This window comes from Tubulanus polymorphus, chromosome 6, assembly GCF_964204645.1.
Source record: "Tubulanus polymorphus chromosome 6, tnTubPoly1.2, whole genome shotgun sequence".
Classification (NCBI taxonomy): Eukaryota; Metazoa; Nemertea; class Palaeonemertea; order Tubulaniformes; family Tubulanidae; genus Tubulanus; species Tubulanus polymorphus.
The window spans coordinates 8,957,987-8,976,276 of NC_134030.1; the positions used below are offsets into that span (position 1 = coordinate 8,957,987).

The window sequence follows — 18,290 nt, forward strand, 5'->3', positions numbered from 1 at the left end:
ACATCTTCAATATACATCAGTCGTAGTTCGATGAATACTGGCCGCGACCGGGCGGATGCCAGCGTGTAGTCAAAATTTCAATGATCTGCCATTAAGCAACGCGCGAGAGCGACAACACCGGTGTTTTACTCTCGGTAATGGCCCGCCGATGGAGATGGTTTTTAAGTCGTAATGAGCTCAGATTAGCCGGTACGGTAGCTTGTCAGTCGGCGGTTGTTTCCGGTGATGGATCTCGCAAATCCGTCACCCGCCGGTTTCTTCGCGTTCGTCTCCCCTTTAATCTTCTTGCGGTGGTTTAAGCATCCGAGACGCGGAGGATTTGTCGTCGGCGTGTATAATCATGGAAGAAAAATCTGACATCAACAGAAGCTTTGTATTTACAGAATCAAGTAGCAAAGAAGTCACTTCACTGAAACGCTAACAATCATAGGTCTATAGACGAGATGACGATGATTTGTGATACTGAACCTTCTAAGATGAACCACAAACCTAAAGCCTGGTACACACTAGGCAATATTTAACCCCTACAGTGCTAAATCATCAACACTCAAAAGTGCTGGAAGCAATTTGAAAATTTAAAAAAATATCACCCCAGTGTGTTGAATAACAGTATATCACTTCAGTACATCTACACCGTGGTGCGGTGTATTGCTAGTTACACTAATATTACACTGTTTGATAGGTGCTGCCATCCAATAGAGATAAAACTAATAACTAGTAACATTAGTACACTGCAACGCAGTGTACTAAGGTCCATCACTAATTTATACACCGCGCTACAGTGCAGTAGACACACAGAAAGGGTTAAGCTAAATTTCGATCTTCTACTTGCTTACAGCCTCTTTACTGAAAACAAACGCTTGCACATTCTGCGACTGTGCATTATCATAAGAACAGGTATGAACTATTGTAGTGATTCACCTACCACCCTCTTTTTTACAGTTAACGTATATAACGATATGAATCATCACTCATGAGTCAAAAAAATTCATTCATTTTCAGTTGTTCAACAAATGCTAGTCAACGACGACAACACAGTTTTTACATACCTTCTTGCAGTATTCCAGAATTTCTTGCGGTGAATTTAAACAATCCGTAGACTCGTCTTTCACCCAGCCGAGCACAGTTCGATGCATGGCTGGTTTGTTACACATAAATGCTACGCTCGGTTCGGGAATATCATCGTTTGCCATAGCCTGAAATACACAATGCACCGCATATTATTGTTAACAAACAAATTCTCGATGAAATGTGCCCAGCCTTCTCTTTCTATACCAACCAAATGTCAAATTCTATTTATTTGGTGATGAAGGCCAAACATTTTTAATGAACAAGGAAATTTTTTTTGACAATACGGCTAAGTTAGTTAAAAACAATTTATACGCTATTTAAGAGTCAATATTCAAATTTGTATCACCCTTACTGTATTCCTAGATTTTATGAAATTACTATATTTTGCCTGAATTCGTATTTATAAGCTATTGCTTATAATGTATCTAAGTAAACCATTTATATCTAACGTATTTGTTATCTAACAATAAAGGCGAAAATCTGTCTAATTCCCTTTTTTTGATTTTGCTGATTCCTTGCATTTTCCAGGCCAGTAGCCATTCTGTATAGGGTAACCTAACCCCTCTCTGTCGGTGACAAATGTCGAACCGACATATTTTTACACACTGGTCGCCGCGCCGAATCGCGCCGCGATCGTTCGGCATTGTTGGAGATTGAACCCCCGGTTGAATATCGATACGCATACACTCCACGATCGATACTCAATTACTGATCGTCGATCGTACGGTCGTTCCGACGAGCTTATAATGAACGCATTTATATTCGATGCATTTCTCGTGTACCGTACATCCACATTGTGCGTACTGTTATACACAGCACTAATATAATATAGAAGTCGACGACGAGAGTTGGGCCGGATCTGGCATAAATTTCCGCTTGAAATCGCTATCGGTAACTTTGCGTTTCTAAAACGCATTAAAAAGCATCTAATCTCGACAATTTCGAATTCATTCATAAGATTATACAAGTTTCTAAACATGGCTAGAAACGACTTTCCAATGATAGCTGTTACTACTGCAAGTATTACTAGGTGTTAGAACGATAACCACACTCAAACGTGGTGAACGGATAATAAGATAAAAACCCACTATTTACAGATTAAAAGAATTTAAACACAAGAATTTATTCATTCAATCTAAAATATATATAAGACATGACATTTTGATCTCACCCTTTCGATCTCACCCTCTCACACCTGACGATGATCTCTAGGGTGAGATCGAAACGTCGTGTCTTATATATATTTTAGATTGAATAAATAAATTCTTGTTTTTAAATTCTTTTAATCTGTAAATAGTGGGTTTTTATCTTATTATTACTAGGTGTACTCGGTGTTGCTGTATTCAGATGATGTATTCACATTTGCTAATGAATAGATTGAAAAATAAACAAAGCGCCGTAGAAGTATGAAAAACAAGAAAATTCTTTCCCTTTGAAAATAGTGCGGGTAGGCTAGGCGACCGTGATTCACTAACCATCCACAGTCTGATTGACAAAAAATAATCAAGTCTACGCTAACAACACAGCAAGATTTCTGCAAAATTAAATAATCTGTCCCTATAATGTCATTATAATGTGACTACTGATGCTGACAGTTTTCAAATTGGGGTTGTACCCATAAACTATATTTAGGGACGATTCTGTCATTGATATGAGATGATGATCAGTAAAATTGAATAATCTGTCCCTATAATATCATTATAATGTGACTACTGATGCTGACAGTTTTCAAATTGGGGTTGTACCCATAAACTATATTTAGGGACGATTCTGTCATTGATATGAGATGATGATCGGTAACTGTATCGGAAATCTCGATTTTTTCTTTATTCAAAATTCAGACGTCATCAGCGATTCGCGTCGCACCTGGCGGCAATCAGCTGACGACCGACGTCAATAACCGAGTTTACTAGTTCAATCAATGCGTAACCCTCGGAGGAGGAGGATACGCTACCATCATTTACCCTCTGTCCCGCCGATGATGAGCGATATCATCAGGCAGCAGCTACTCCGGCGGCCGCTAAACCTTATGCTTCCGATTTTTGCAACAAGAGGTTCCCATGGCAACGTATTACCATCACCACACGTGTGCCCCCTCAGTTGCTTGGAGCGCGACGTTTATGCGTTTCTCTTCGTTCGCCCGACGACTACGACAGCGGCTCGGGAGGATGACGGCTCTCGGGGTGAATAATTTCATGATATTAAAACATCCATAATCACCAGAACATATCCGCGGGGAGGTGCGAAACAAGATTCAACGTCTCCGCATAACTAATGAAGCTTGCCGCAGTCAATGTACATGATATATATACAACATACTGGATATAAGGTTTTTAAGGAGGATCCTCAAATTTCGAGCAAGTGTCTGCATCGCTTTCATATTCCAATTACTTTAGTCTCCTACTACGTCAATTGGTACTGTTTATCTCGGGAAAACCGATAATTCAGTGGTCGTCTTAGTAAATTTATATCATTTACACTATTAAACGCACGATTCGAATTCGGTAATCGCCCAATTGGGTGGTGAAAAATTCTTGGTCCCAGCGGTACCAATTTAGGCGTAGTCTACTGTACAACCTAAAATATTTCTCTTGTTGCCTATTTCTCAAAATCGAAGGAGTTTTGGGCATCTTACTCAAATCTAAGGCGTTTCAAGCACCTTTGAAAAGCAATTTCTGTCTAAAAGGAGTTTTTATGGAATCGTAGGGACCCTGACAACATAGTATATATTTTCATGATATTCTTTTTATTACGTTTTTTTACGAGATTAAAAAAGAAAAGGAAAACATCTAAAGAAATTCGAACAAAAGGGAATTACTACTATCAATACAACCCGGATGAAATAGGTTACGTGGTTAATACGTAGTTTGCATTCACTCCTTTCAGGTATTTCTTTGTAGTCGTAATTTCCATTTGCATTGAAAAGACCGGCTAGTGTAAATAACGACGACACTCTCGGCGTGGGGCCGCCAACAGGTCGCTTAGTCTCAGTACACACAATTACGGTCCTAATTGCGGTACCACATATCCAGCGCTTAAAGACAGCCGCGGAGGCCTCGCTTTTCTGAAATGTCTCGTCAACAAGCGTCGATGAGTGGTGTCTGTCGAGAATGTCAAAACCCTCGTCTAGAACGAGTTAAGGTTATAACTCGACACGGAAATAATCATTCCACGTTTCAGACCTTCCCTAACTCCATAATCATAGGCCACACTCTCGCCTTATTTTGAAAGAACACTTCGACGTAACGTCTCGGCGTTTTTGACGAAGAAACTTTTTTCAAAATGAAAACCATACTATTATAAACCATCTAATCGGCGAGGAGCTCCCGAGACCAATTTGAATACACTCTCGGCCTATTCATATATTTATGGACTTCGAAGTCTGGAAACGTACTGAAGTAACGAGCTAGCACGAAGAAGCACACCTTCAAGAGCTACAATTCACCTGAAATTGCGGCGTCGTCGATGGTTTTTAATAGTAGACAACGCGACGGAAGAACCGTCACACACCAACGGGAAATTCAGACGGCGGCGAGAGAGAGGAGAGAGAGAGGAGAGCTTCGTATGACGTGCCAAAAAATACACTTCAACACACCTGAACACACACGTGTGAAGTCATCACCTGTGAACAACAAGCAACACATGAGATAAAAACTCAGTGATTGAAGTGATAAGAGTCTCACTTGTATTGCAGTTTCACAGGTGTCAGCTGAATCCGAACGAACATATACACAAATTATTTATTCTATTAATATCTGGAATTATATTTATTTTTATTAATATCTGGAAAATAATCAAAGAGGCTTATGATGGATATATATATATATATATATATATATATATATATATATATATATATATATATATATATATATATATATATATATATATATATACCTCTGGGTACATTGCTGATTAGGTCAGGAACCATAGTCATAAATGGAAATACATCGGCTTATCAGGTTTTTAATCCTCAAAATGTTTCCAAAATTAGGAGTCTAGAGTAATATTTCAAATTCACAGATTTTCAAGTGAGTCAACCGAGTAATATGAACCCTAAATGTCAAAGACATGACGTTTCTGACTTTTACGAGAGTCTATCGTCAGCTGCGGGTCCTAGTATATCATTGTGGCTAGTTTAATTAACCAAATTTTCACTTTAGCGCGTAGTACAGGGGGTACCATATTGCTAAAACATAGCTAAAATCTGTTATCATCCCGACTAGAATCAGGGATGAACGAAAAACCATTCTTTTTAAATGTATATGTACAATATCATTTTTCACGCATACCAATGCTTCTAGACATAGTAAAAACAATGTTTATTAGACAAGAGCGCAGTTCTACTCCCCATATCTAATGAAGGCAATTTGAAAACATGAACACTGAAGAACCCTACACATCGCGACTAGTTCATTCTATATGCTTTAACAGATAATTACAATTTCTGCCAGCTGATACATCGACTGATCAAACTGGGACTTTGCCAAAATCATATTACATCGTAGCCAATGGTTCATTCAATATAATCACCCTTTAGTCAACTAAGTACTTCAAAGCAAATACAGGGAAGCCTCATCCGCCCCGGCAGGGATTCCAACCAGATGGGATCCCAAGACTCAGCCACGGTACAAAACCCTCCGCACTAAACTGGGTGCGCAGATAGATGCGCAGGTTTGCCGCGGGTATACTAGCGGTACAAATCAGATTGCCCGTTGTATAATCGCAAAGGCAAACTTCGCGGATAAACCATAATTGGAAAAACCTGGGTTAAAATAAAATGGGATTTCTGATTGGCTAATAATGACATCATCTGAGCTGCGCATTTGGACAAGTGTGGCAGGGTTTTGTACAGTAGCGAGTCTCGATGCTGCCGGGGGAGGATGAGTAGTTTGTTCCACAGCGCCGAGACATGGCTACGACGACGATCAATTTCATTGGCATTCTGTGGATTATTTTCAGAATCTAGAATCTAGCTAATTATTAATCGTTCGTACGTTATCGCCGCGACGATCGATGACCAATCAGAATCAGCCGCGGCGTGGATCGATGACCGACGAGATCGAAACCCGTCTGCTGAGTCAGATTCATATCGGGCGAATCTTCTTCATCGGAACGATTCTTAAATCCGGTTACGACTGACCCCGTCGTCGTCGATCTAACGCATCGCTGAGTCAAATTCGGTGGAAAAACCGATAACGAGGAGGGGAAGTCATCTATGAGTTGGAGAAGGGAAAGTGATCAATACCAGATTCGCTCAGTTCATCCACGGACTCTAAAAGGTTCATCAGATATTACGATCACGCATTAGTTTATTAGCGTCGTCTTAAGTCAGTGGAATTTTCTTGACCAAAAATTATAATCAACCGGGCAAAAATATCATCGACTCTTCTTATAAGGGATCATTCATTTAATTTATAATATACGCATAAAATTTGAATTTTTCAAGCCCCATCGGCCATTATGTCATACACATTAAGCATTACAGTGCAATTGCATTGAACCCTCCTCCTCTCCTAATGCGTACGTAATAAATGAATGCCCCCTACGAATACGTGATCTATCATAATCTTTTGCAATAAAGTCGCAGTTCGCTTGAACTATTCATTTATTTTTGCAGGTTCATTGGAAAATTTGTCACGAGTTATGGTTTTAGTTAACATTTTCATCAATACAGGACAAGTGAAATATAAGGAGTTGGGAAGTCGTTAATAAGAAGGGAAAGTGATCACTACCGGACAGGCGAGATTCTCTCGGTTCATCAGATATAACAAACATCCATTAGTTTATTAGTGTCTCTCCTCGGTAAATGTAATTTCATCTGCTTTATAAGAATAAGTGATTTATTATCTGTTACGATAAAGTCGCAGTTTAGTAGAAATATTAATCTTCTTTTCAGATTGATTCAAAATTTAATCACGAATTACGGTTTTTCATTACTGATATAGAGTTATCAGTTTTATCAATACGGGGGCAACTGAAATATCAACATTATCTAAATCAAAGTCCATTGTGGGTAAATGCTAGGAATTGATTTTAATGTTATTACAAACCCAGCTATAATCCCATATATGTATACACAGTATTTATATATTGATAGAATCAGCGTAATGAATCGTGAATTCCTATCATAAACCTAATATTGACAAACAGATGGCATATCTGAGTACCATCAGCTCGATGATAGCATAGTCAAATACTGGTCTGTTGCCATTTAAAACGCGAAAGCATCCAACAGAACGTCTTCCAGCTCCAGAAAGAGGGATTAAGCTCATCTATCCAGATAATTTATGACGCGCGCCTCGTCAAATTTGTGGGAATCATTCCGGCTCTGGGTTTCATCCGCGGGATAAGCTATACAGAGATTTATCAAGTTTCCGGAACAGCCGGCGTGGCAGGGAAGACGTTTCATTTATCAGGGACGCGAACGGCTGAAATAAGCTATTTACATCGGAGATCTAAGAACCGTATTTGGATGATCATGAATTTTACTTATCAATGTATAACGGGGAATTTTCGGGTATAGTCAGATATGGATTTGTCAACAAAACTACGCGAGCTATTATAGAAATGCAGATACGGTTTTAAGAGAGTTTGATCGTTGACTTTCAAGAATCAGCCTACACTATCAGGCTATAAACTGAAGTGATTAGCCAGTCTTCGCTATCATTACCTCTAACTAGATAAAAACAAAAACGTATAGATTATTCACATCCTATACTGTTTAATGAAAATTTGTCCATTCAAATTGCTATCGATGAACATCATGTACCTTAGCGAATTATATAATTCAGCAAAATTAAGTCAAAGCATTACATAAAAAAAAAAAAACTCTATTCACACTTCACCCCAAGTCGTTTTGCCCATGGCTGTACTACATCAACTCCACCACAACTATTTATGGAATTTATTGACCATAGAATTGAATTTCATTCTCCTAAGCAGGGAAAACAAAGAGACCGGAAATCATAACATCGCAGTCTGATGGCAGTGAGCAAACATCAAGTGCCTGCTCTTTGTGCATGTCTGCTAGGAGCAGCTATATATACTGTCATCATTATTGAGCTGGGAACCTGGGAGCTCTCTCCCACTATCAGCTAATCACGAATCCATTTCATTAATGAAAAACATTCACAGCCCATATAAACTCGTTAAGAGAAGAAAGGGTTCGTCCGCGCGGAGGGGGACGCATTATATCAGTCAAACGGTAAAACGATCATATAAAACACAAAACGATGCGCGCCACACCTAGAAACAGATGAAGCGTGCTCGCGCGCTGCGTCATTGATCTTACGGGACTGGTTAACGGTTTGTTGTATATCTACGCCGATACAACGATAAATAATCGATCATATCGAATGACCTGCCAACATAACCTCCCTCATCGGTAGACAACGTCACCTTCCTATCAATACCCGAAATTGGAAAATCATCTCTCTGTGATAATAATCGAGAGGCTGATGATGAAACTATCTCATCATGCAGCTGAATACTTCCTACACCATTAACATTTGACATTAAGTGATGCACGAGACGGAAGTCTGTCCAATTCAAGTCTCACTTCGAAACAGTACTTTTCCGCGCATACTATGACGCTCCAGAGGAGCAGCGCTTTCGAACTTAGTCTCGGCGTGGAATTACAGGGCTTTAAAAATGATATCACTATTATCCTCATTATCATTATTACTAATAAATACCTGTCGGACAAATTTTCAAATTTCAATTCCACGACCACAATATCATCATATACATACCCGACTCGCGATAGAATCGGAGATAACGAACAAAAGTAGATAAAACATAACCAATAAATCGTTGTAATCCATGATGATAATTCGAGGTTCTATAAGTAGGTGTAGACTACGAGTCGAGAGTCGAAATCTAGTACTAAATCCTTTCGAATGAATCGGTTCGGTTTATATCCTCGCGAGTTGCTCTCCTACACACAATAATCCCCTATCGTAGACAATGTACACTTTGGAGCCAGTGTGGCGACGAGAATTAGCGGTTCCGTGAGTTAAACATCAATACAGATATATGGGGAAACCCTGTCCTCGGGGACGCCGCCGAGCTTTACCATCGTACAAAGAAACCAACAGCCAATCAGCTGGTTGTCACATCCATCCGTTTTGAAACGCGATATAAGTCCCCGTAGGGCAGACATCACCGAACTAAAAACAACGACCTCGTTATACTAATTATGTATACGACCTAGTTACATAATCATTAGTTCGTCAATTGAGGCTCAATTTGTCGTATGACGTTTCACCCGCATTAACCTATCTTAAATGAAAACCTATAAATATAAATCTTTTGCCGAGGTAAATACCTTGTATATGCTGTTTGAGTCGATGTGCACTACATCATCAATATTGGTGTCTATTTTGTAATTGAATATATTTCATAACTTGTATTTTATTGTTGATAAATTTGGATAATTATGAGAGGATGTGCACTATGACAGGCTGTCAGGCTGGACTGGTTGCCAGTGAATTCAATTCAATACAATTATCAATACATTCAAATCCAAAATGATATATCATTCATTGTGGACAATATTAAGCAATAAATGAGTTATTTTTCAAGGCATCAATAAACTTTTTCAGTTCGTTTTCTTGTTCAGGTTTTTTATAACTTTACAAGCTTTCATACGGTATCATCGAAATAAAGCACAATGACGAGTTACTTCCGATAGGTTCAACAAAACCTCCCACTCGCAATTCTTTTTACGAGTAGCGGATCTTTTTAAAAAAAAATCTGAGGTCTTCGAGTCAAGTGTCCGTATCTGGGAAACGTTTTAGATGACGAGAAATACGATACGGGGGATAATGAATTTCTATCCGCCTTCCGAGGATAAAAAGATGACACGATGGGAGCGCGTAAATGTCTCGTTTTTAAGGCGTCAATTTTTTTGACTACGATACGTACAAAATGTATAGATCAGTTGTAGGGAAATGAATAGCTACTTTTTGTGTCGATAACCACAATGATTTCAGTAACCATCTCGAGTTAATCATTTTTATCGATGACATGAAAACCGTTACGATAATGTTTATATACATTGATACCTAGTATGCGTTATTTAAGGGGTTCTGCGTGAGTTGATGTGCACTACATCATCAGTATCGGCGTTTCAAAATAACAAATACAATCGTAAATTTTGTCGTTAATTTTGTAATCAAGCATACTTCATAACTCCTATTTTATTTTCGATCATTATTTTTGACAGGATGTAGGCCTATGTCATCAGTATATCAGGGCTAGACTGGTTGCTGGTCAATTCAATTCATTTAAATTACCGATACATTCAAATCCAAAATAACTTTATTGGTCTTTAATATTATATAATGTATAATAAAATTATTCATTATCGACAACATTATGCGATATATTTGTTTCCATTCTCAAGGCGTCAATAAACTTTCAAGTAGGTTTTCTTGTTTATGCCAAACTCCCAACTGTTCACGAAATGAAGTCATTTCATCAACATTCACGGCTTCTCCGGTTCCATACACTCGATAGTCTGTATGATTTATGCCGATGTTTAATCAGCGATGATAGACAATTATGAGTCCCGAGTGCGAGATACACAGGACTAGAATGCAAACGAGGCATCACGCTCACATATAGCCGTTGTTGCTCAAATCGACATACCGTGAAGAAGACTTTCATTAATTTCTGCATATAGAAAAGCCTTGTAAACGGGCCAACTAGACAGGGTTTCATATAATAGATGCTTTGACACTAAAGATATTCATATATGGGTACCGAAATATTGAAAAAGTCCCTCGTTAAAGGCCCCCTAGGTAAAAATTCCCACTCCGCGATCTATAAAGAACATTTCAAAGAAAAATATTTATCAAATTCTATTAATTAATTACCATTTTTAGTGGGCTTCTGGCAGTAAAGAATATATGAACTTTTGATTCGTTAGATCTTTAAAATTCAAACTGTAATATATCCTAATAACGCCCTAGTTCATTTCTTAAACTGAACGATATAGATATCGAATAAGTGAATTCCCATTTTTACCAGAGATCACATCTTTTAGATCGTATAGTCAAGTCAGTTTACCGTCGTGGTAGAACAACCAAAGATCTAAAGGGAAACCGGGAAAGTAACTTTCAGGGCTCTAGTTACTGCACGCCTGATACCGTTGATCATGCAATATCGTATAGTTAAAACGACTTCTTTCAAGTCGCTTTCTAGCCGTGCATGATTTATTGTCATTTTCAGCCGAACTTCAAACTACTATTATTTTCTTCATAAAAACAACCATCGGGAGAAACAAAGAACAAGCGAAAGCGCAGCGAGAAAACGTCGACGAGTAAACAGTTGTTCTGAAGATGAATCATAAATCGCTCCAAGATAGCCTTAAGATATTTTTTCATTACTCACAATGCATTTCATACTCTTTATATACAACGCATTAACCTTATTGTCAATTACAGCCATGACATATCAGTCGTAAGTGAAGTGCTGGTACGTTTCTTCTCTATATTTGTAACACCACTAAGATGTAAATGTTAAAACTTTTGAGATAAAAACCTTTGACTTCTAAATAAAATTTCTATATAGCATAGTTTATAGCCTAAGAACAGTAAATTTGATAGGGTAGCAGTGTTCGCCACAACAGGTATCATATTTAAATCAACCCTTCTGAAGATCAGCCACCCGTCATAAATATCTACCAGAGTGGATATAAATATTCTACCAATTCAGCTAAACGCCTTGAAATGTATTGAGCTAATGCAAAGAATAGAAGATTACACCAAAATTAAGCTTGATTCTCTGTATTTTTGGCGACATCGAAAAACTAAATACTGCAGCAGCCACTTAACAATGAATGAAGCCCCCTTAAAATTCCAGCACGGAGAATACGGGGTAGTTCCATCATCTTTCGTAAATCATTTGCATTAATCAAAATCGAAGGTGTTTTTAAGCCGAAGACGGAGAAAATGGTTCTCTGATCATCGCAATTTTTTCCCCGCTTTTTTCCGCGATCAAAGGGAACAGCAAATATAGCGCTATTCTGACAAAAAACTTTCATAATTAACGTTCCCCGAAAATTACTTCATCAAGAAAGACGAGAGACATACGCTCGTAAGAAAGTTCAACTTGTTGAGAATCGTGCGAGCAATCATCATCGTCATCGTCATCATCATCTTCGAACATTTCTTCCGTTATTAATGAAGAACGACGAAGACGACGCAGCAAGTGGTGACCATGGCAACGAAATTGTGGCAGAGGCGGCGGCGAAGAGTCGTCCCGCGTTGCGCGCGGCGAGTTCGTCGGTAGATGATTTATTAATGACGCACGAGAGATGATGTCGGCCGGGCCGACGACGACCGAGTTTGACGAGAGGAGTCTTTTTGCTCGTTGCGTCCGTCTGTCCCGTTTCGCAACAGACGACGACGACGACGAAGCGAGGCTCTTACGATGAATAGAAGAGTAATTGCGTCGCGATTCTGTAGCCGCCGCCGCGCGCTAACAAAAATAGACATCGCGGTACGTGATATCTACTCTCTCGACAAAAAAGACATCGTTTAAACGGCGGCGATTGCTTCAGACAAAAACCAATCCATTAGGCCTGCCGCGCTTTGAGAGTCTGCATACGAGTTAAAACATATAAAGCAAAATTGAACTACGAGTGTTTAGATCAATTCAAAATGCGCTGAAAACAGGCTGAAGAGAAATCAAACGCGAAAGAAAAAATCTCTGGTGATTTCATCGAATACTCAATCTTGCAGCAGCTACATTCAAAGACTTTTCCTGAGATTTCCGTATTGGCACACTTGCCACGAGTCACTTCCATGAGCACAATTTTGTGTTAGCGGACATACAATTCTGCACAAACTTTGTACAGTAGGGCCTACAGTTTTTGGCAGTGTGGAAGGGCCTGAATGTGGAAAGTATAGCCGAATAACTTGACAGATAAATAATTTATACGTGCAATGGGTTGAGACTATCACCGCACTGAATTAATGATAAACACTGAAGATACATATCGGCGGAGGTGGTATACAGGTATTCATGCATCAAACATCGATTGTTCTGATCACACACTAATCCAGAAATCAATATATCAGTACTGGCGTGTACATCGTAGGCCTATACGAAAAGGCAAAATATAAAAACTAGGCCTATACGACCAGAGAAAAATGAATTAACGCTCCAAACTTATATTTCATAGTTTTTTTCAAGGGCAGATCTATTGCTTACTGTTAATCTAAGATAAGTTTAATTTCCTTAGCCTCCTAAGTGTATTAAATCTGGTGCTTGTCTCGGTTCAACCCTTATTCCAAAATGGGTAATCTAAACCAACGTCCAAGGGCCTACGAAATTTTTTCTTAGGATCTAACATATGGTAGGGCTAATAACCAATATATCATATATTCTAATGCTTAAAATATAAATTTGTAACGCTTCTTTTCCTCACATATACAATATGTAAAAAATGGGGGTATATATACAAGCTCTGTAAATAGGTATAAGCTCTGTATATAAGATAAATCTTTTTTACAATAATACACTTACAGAGCAGATACAAAGCTCTTCTCTGCTCTGTAAAAATGAATTGGCGGAACAATAAGTCCCAATCTTAGTTTCACAGGAAAAATATCAGTTAGGAACAGAAACAAAAAAGGTTTTAGTGAAAGCAGCACCAACAAACGGCGTTCAGTAAGAATACGAATAATGAGTACCAGACAGGGATCGCCCAGCCCCAGTCTACCTTTTTTGTGATCTTGCAAGTTTAGATTTACAATTATCGTAAATTTGAATAGACTATCACTTACCGGTAAAGCTATGGCTATAATCACTGCTATAACGGACGCAAGTTTTGGCCCCATTTTGATGTTTGGGCTCAAAATTTCGAGTAATCACTCAAAATCTTACTTCAAGTGAACCAGGAAATGTCGATTCTGAGTGATGTCATTTAGTCGCTTTCGAGCCGGCTGAAACGAGCCGTCTGATTGGCCGAAGCAGATCTAAGTAGTTTGAGAAAAAGTGCTGTAGTAAACAATAAAAAGGAGAAATTACTGACAACGGAGATTTTTCGAATACAGAATATAACTATTATTCGGTTTTTAGCGATGCAATATGGATTTGCGTGGAAGAACGGTGTAAACTTTGACAAGATTTAAGTCGAAGCGCTTAAAGTTTTTAGCCAATCACCAACTCGATTTCACATTCGACGAGCTGTCAATTCTACGCGCACTACCAATTACGCAGCCGGAACCGAGACATTGGACTATAATTTTCGTGAATTCAATATTATCGCCATGGAAAATTAGTTATATATTATAGATTGATTTTACAACACATGAATAGAAATCAAGTTTTATATAGCTTAAGATTATTTCAATAAATTCTAGTGATAAATTTGTCATTTAATTTTCACAAAAAAAGCTTGCGGTTGTGCAGCGTATACTTGGGGGCAGCACCATCTAGACATTAGACTTTTTAGTACTCCCAGTCTCGCAGGACGCGGCCAGTCTCCTTTACAAAACTCCAGTGAATTTTCCTTCCGGGGACTCAATGACCTGAGTATCTCCGATCTCATTCTGAAAGATCCACAAAGTATGGGATAAAGAATTAATAGAATTTCGAACTTGGCCGCTTCACAGGGACAGAGACTTGACAGAAGGATTTCGACCCCAGTATCCTGAGGTACTATATTAAAGTCTTTTCTATATAGTACCTAGGATACTGGGGTCAAAATTATTTTGTGTCAAGTCCGGGTTCCGCTTGATAGGGCGTTTCAGATCGTCTTGTGGGACTCTCAGTACCAAAGAGTTTATAATTGTACTTTTTTGTCTCGTGTGCAAGTCAGTGTTAAAATAGCCTTACTCAGCTGGGCCTTATTGCTGAATACAGATTGAACATTTTCGACGCTCGAACAGTGAATTTGTATTTGTTCTGTTGCCCTTGTATAGAAATCAGGATAGCTCCGAGAATATTCACATCAGCTACGGGGCAAGGAATGAATCCAGCTACCGTCATCTAGCGCCGTCTAACAATCCGAATGAAATGTAGTCCTGTATCAAAACGCCGTGTAAACAAAACAAAAATACAAACGAAAAGACAGTGACATCGCAGCTTTCACAATATACCAACATTAAAGACACTTAATTGGTCTAGTAATCACCATTACAGAAGTAGCGATACAATTCTAGCTGATTTCTGTGCATATTTTCATCAGCACTATTTTCGCTCGTCTGTATTCTGAAGAAGGTGTTGTTAGGAAATAGCATGTTTCATTAGTTTTTAGCTCGATTAATCGTTAATTTCTAGGATTTAGAATAAGATTCAGTAAGTTCAATCCCTTAGAACTGTACACGTTAATAAAGTCCTCGTATCAATACGGATTGCTTTGAGCTGTACTGGCAATAAAACGGTTAAATTCGACGTCTCTACTTGACTTGTCAACATCATTGTCCCCGTCAAAATTTCTAAGAAATTCATTTCCGGGCGTTTTTGTGTCTTGAATATTTTAAACGATTTCGTCCCTAATTGTCACATTCGGCATGATATTCTGTCCGAAAATTCCAAGGAAACATAGACCAAAGTTAATTTGAGGAAGTGGATATTTTGCCAATGCGGCATTATTTTAGTAAAAGCTTTTTTGCCAGGGCAATATGTAATAAGGTATACTAATAAAATATGGCAATGAAATTGTAATATTGGGTTCAGGGTAAGGGTTTTTATGAAGTCTAGAGGGTTAGGGTGAGGTTTAAGGTCTGTTTTTACCAAAGTAAATAAATTTTAACAATTCATTTTCATGCCTACCATTTACAATTATTTTGTTTTATGAGAAATTCGCATTCAACCTATAGGCCTTATGAGGTAGACGATTAAATGATACCCGGTAGCCTAGGCCTACCTGGTTAAGTTCAAAATGTGGGTCAATCCTCTCTGCTGCTGCCAGGATTCAATCCCGATTCCCATATACCATGGTTATAGGCTAAGAGATAACTACTAATCTGAATATTACATAATTTTAATTCTTACCCCTAGTATAGTTTAAACTAATTTAGACATTGGACAGGCACTCTACTTTAGAGTTTATGCTGCTCGTATGGTGTCCTAGAGAATTCGCTTGTTTTCTCTGATGATATTTGTTACATGGCTATGTATATCTTTCGTTTTCAGATTGAAAGCCGTCCAGCTGAGTGTTTGAATTTTTGCTCGACATGTGACCGGTTGAAAATGTCTCATCACAAACGTGAAGACTCGAAACGGTTTTCAGGATTCTTTCCGCGCACTGAAAAGTAAGAAAAAACATGTTTTTTTGCATGCTTTAATTAATAGACTTCGGTACGGTCAAAGTATTGATCTAACATGGCACCATGAGAATTCAAAATATGAGCCCACAACTGAGCCAATATGAGCTCACAACTATGGCATGAATATGAGTCCAGATCTTGGCTTACACGAGCCCACAACATAGCTGACTTGGTCAATATGAGCCAGTCTACAACTCATCCAATATGAGCCTAGTCTATAACTTGGCGAATTTGAGCCTACAATTACATCGATGTGAGCCCAAAACATAGCTGATTTGGCCAATATGATGAGCCGACAACTCTGCCAATATGCCATCGTTGCTTGTTCATTCGATCAGAAACTCATACTGGCTGAGTTGATGTGAGCCATTAGAAATACTAATCATAAATTTGATTTTTGATGTAGAAATATCAAGTGGCAGCTCGGGCTGGCACTGCAGAAGTCGGCTCACAATTCCGCCGATCCGAAAAGATTCCAATAGCAAATGAAGTTGCGCGAGAAATGCCACAGTAATTCAGTCGCCTGATGATGGCTAATAGTCGTTAGCCGAGACGTTAATCACTATTTTATTCAAAAATTTTACATCTTTGGTTGAATTATTGCGGGATTTCTCTTGTATATTCATTTTACACGGATATTGCGTATCTTCTTGACTTATCAGTAACAGTAGTTTCTTTTTCATAACAATAATTCTTCGAAACATCTTAGTAGCTTTTCAGTGAGTGTCATAAGGCAAGCGCTGTGTGAAGTCCTAGTTGTACTTTATCGCGACTAGGTCTCGCCGACCTAGGTTTCAGCATTTTTACGCCGGAAAACGAAAATATTTTCGAAGCGTTCGAATTAAATGCGATCCATCATAATATTTAAGCTTGTCAACGCAGCGATGATCCGTTGCCATAGCGATCAAAACTACGTCTACTAATCGGCGGACCGCGTGCGTAATTACGGCTGGCTTTTAATTCGAAGAATGCAGAATCTAAAATCGAATTAATTCGCTCTCTGAAAATTAGTAAGCTAATTCGATTGATGGTTTCAATGACTATGATCGGAGTACAAGCTGACCAAACACTGCCAATTGCGTTCGTAGCGTTTTATTTTCTTCCACATACATATCATTTTGTGTATATGATATGTGGCGGTTTAATAGGCTATCTATTGATCGCTTTTAGAAATGAACAGCTTTTTAATTGGAAGTATCGGCGACGATGTAACGGTTAAGCCTACCAGGTGCTGCCATCTGTCGCGCATGTTTTTTTCCCAGAGCTCTGCGAATATATTATAACCAGGCCTCCTGTTTGTTGTGACCGTTTATCGAAGTGATCGCAGTTATAGCGCAGCTATTTGATGGTGCACTTCAATTTTCTGATTAGATATTTGTTGTAGATGTTAGTGGGCGTTTTCGTTGTCTGTATATTTGAATGTACTGTCTCGGCTTCCCTACGACTTCTTCTAGTCCTTAAAAACTCTTTCTAAACAGACGATGCTTTTAAAGGTGCTCGAAACTCCTTCAATATGAGCAAATTGCCCGAAACTCCTTTTTAAAACTCATCAATTTTGAGAAATAGGCGATTGAAATTTTTCGTCTAGTTTGTAGTTGTACAGTAGACTATGCCCAAATCGGTACAGTTGGGACCATGGTTTGCTTTACCCTATTAGGCAGTTACTGAATTAGAAACCAAGTTCAGGTAGTAAGGATAAAAATGTGCTTACAAAACCTCTGAATTAATGGTTTACTGAGATCAACAGTACCGATTTAGGAGGAGTCTATAATAAGTGGGATATGATGATAAAGTGATGCAGACACTGTTTGTTAAACCATAACATCGCATTGAAATAGTTATTTCTTTATTTTGTCTTCGATTCAGAAAACTCAAATTTTCACATGTCTTTTCATACGTTATTAGCAGCTCTTCTCTTTAAACTAATCAATC

The 18,290-nt window shown here is 38.5% G+C and overlaps 1 protein-coding gene across 2 annotated transcripts in view; it reads right to left on the reverse strand.

The window, feature by feature from the left end:
* LOC141907670 (amyloid-beta precursor-like protein) overlaps positions 1–14,000 on the reverse strand; it is a 43,920-nt gene extending 29,920 nt beyond the window's left edge. Inside the window, exons 1-2 of one of the 2 annotated variants that reach the window (XM_074797389.1) lie at positions 13,869–14,000; positions 1,050–1,196 (exon numbers count right to left, since the gene is read on the reverse strand). In XM_074797389.1, the coding sequence (XP_074653490.1) occupies positions 1,050–1,196; positions 13,869–13,922 (201 nt within the window). In that variant the 5' untranslated portion in view covers positions 13,923–14,000. Of the gene's footprint in view, positions 1–1,049; positions 1,197–8,825; positions 9,144–13,868 lie in introns of those variants that run through there. The other variant, XM_074797388.1, reaches the window with a different exon arrangement.
* Between the last annotated feature and the right edge of the window lie 4,290 nt (positions 14,001–18,290).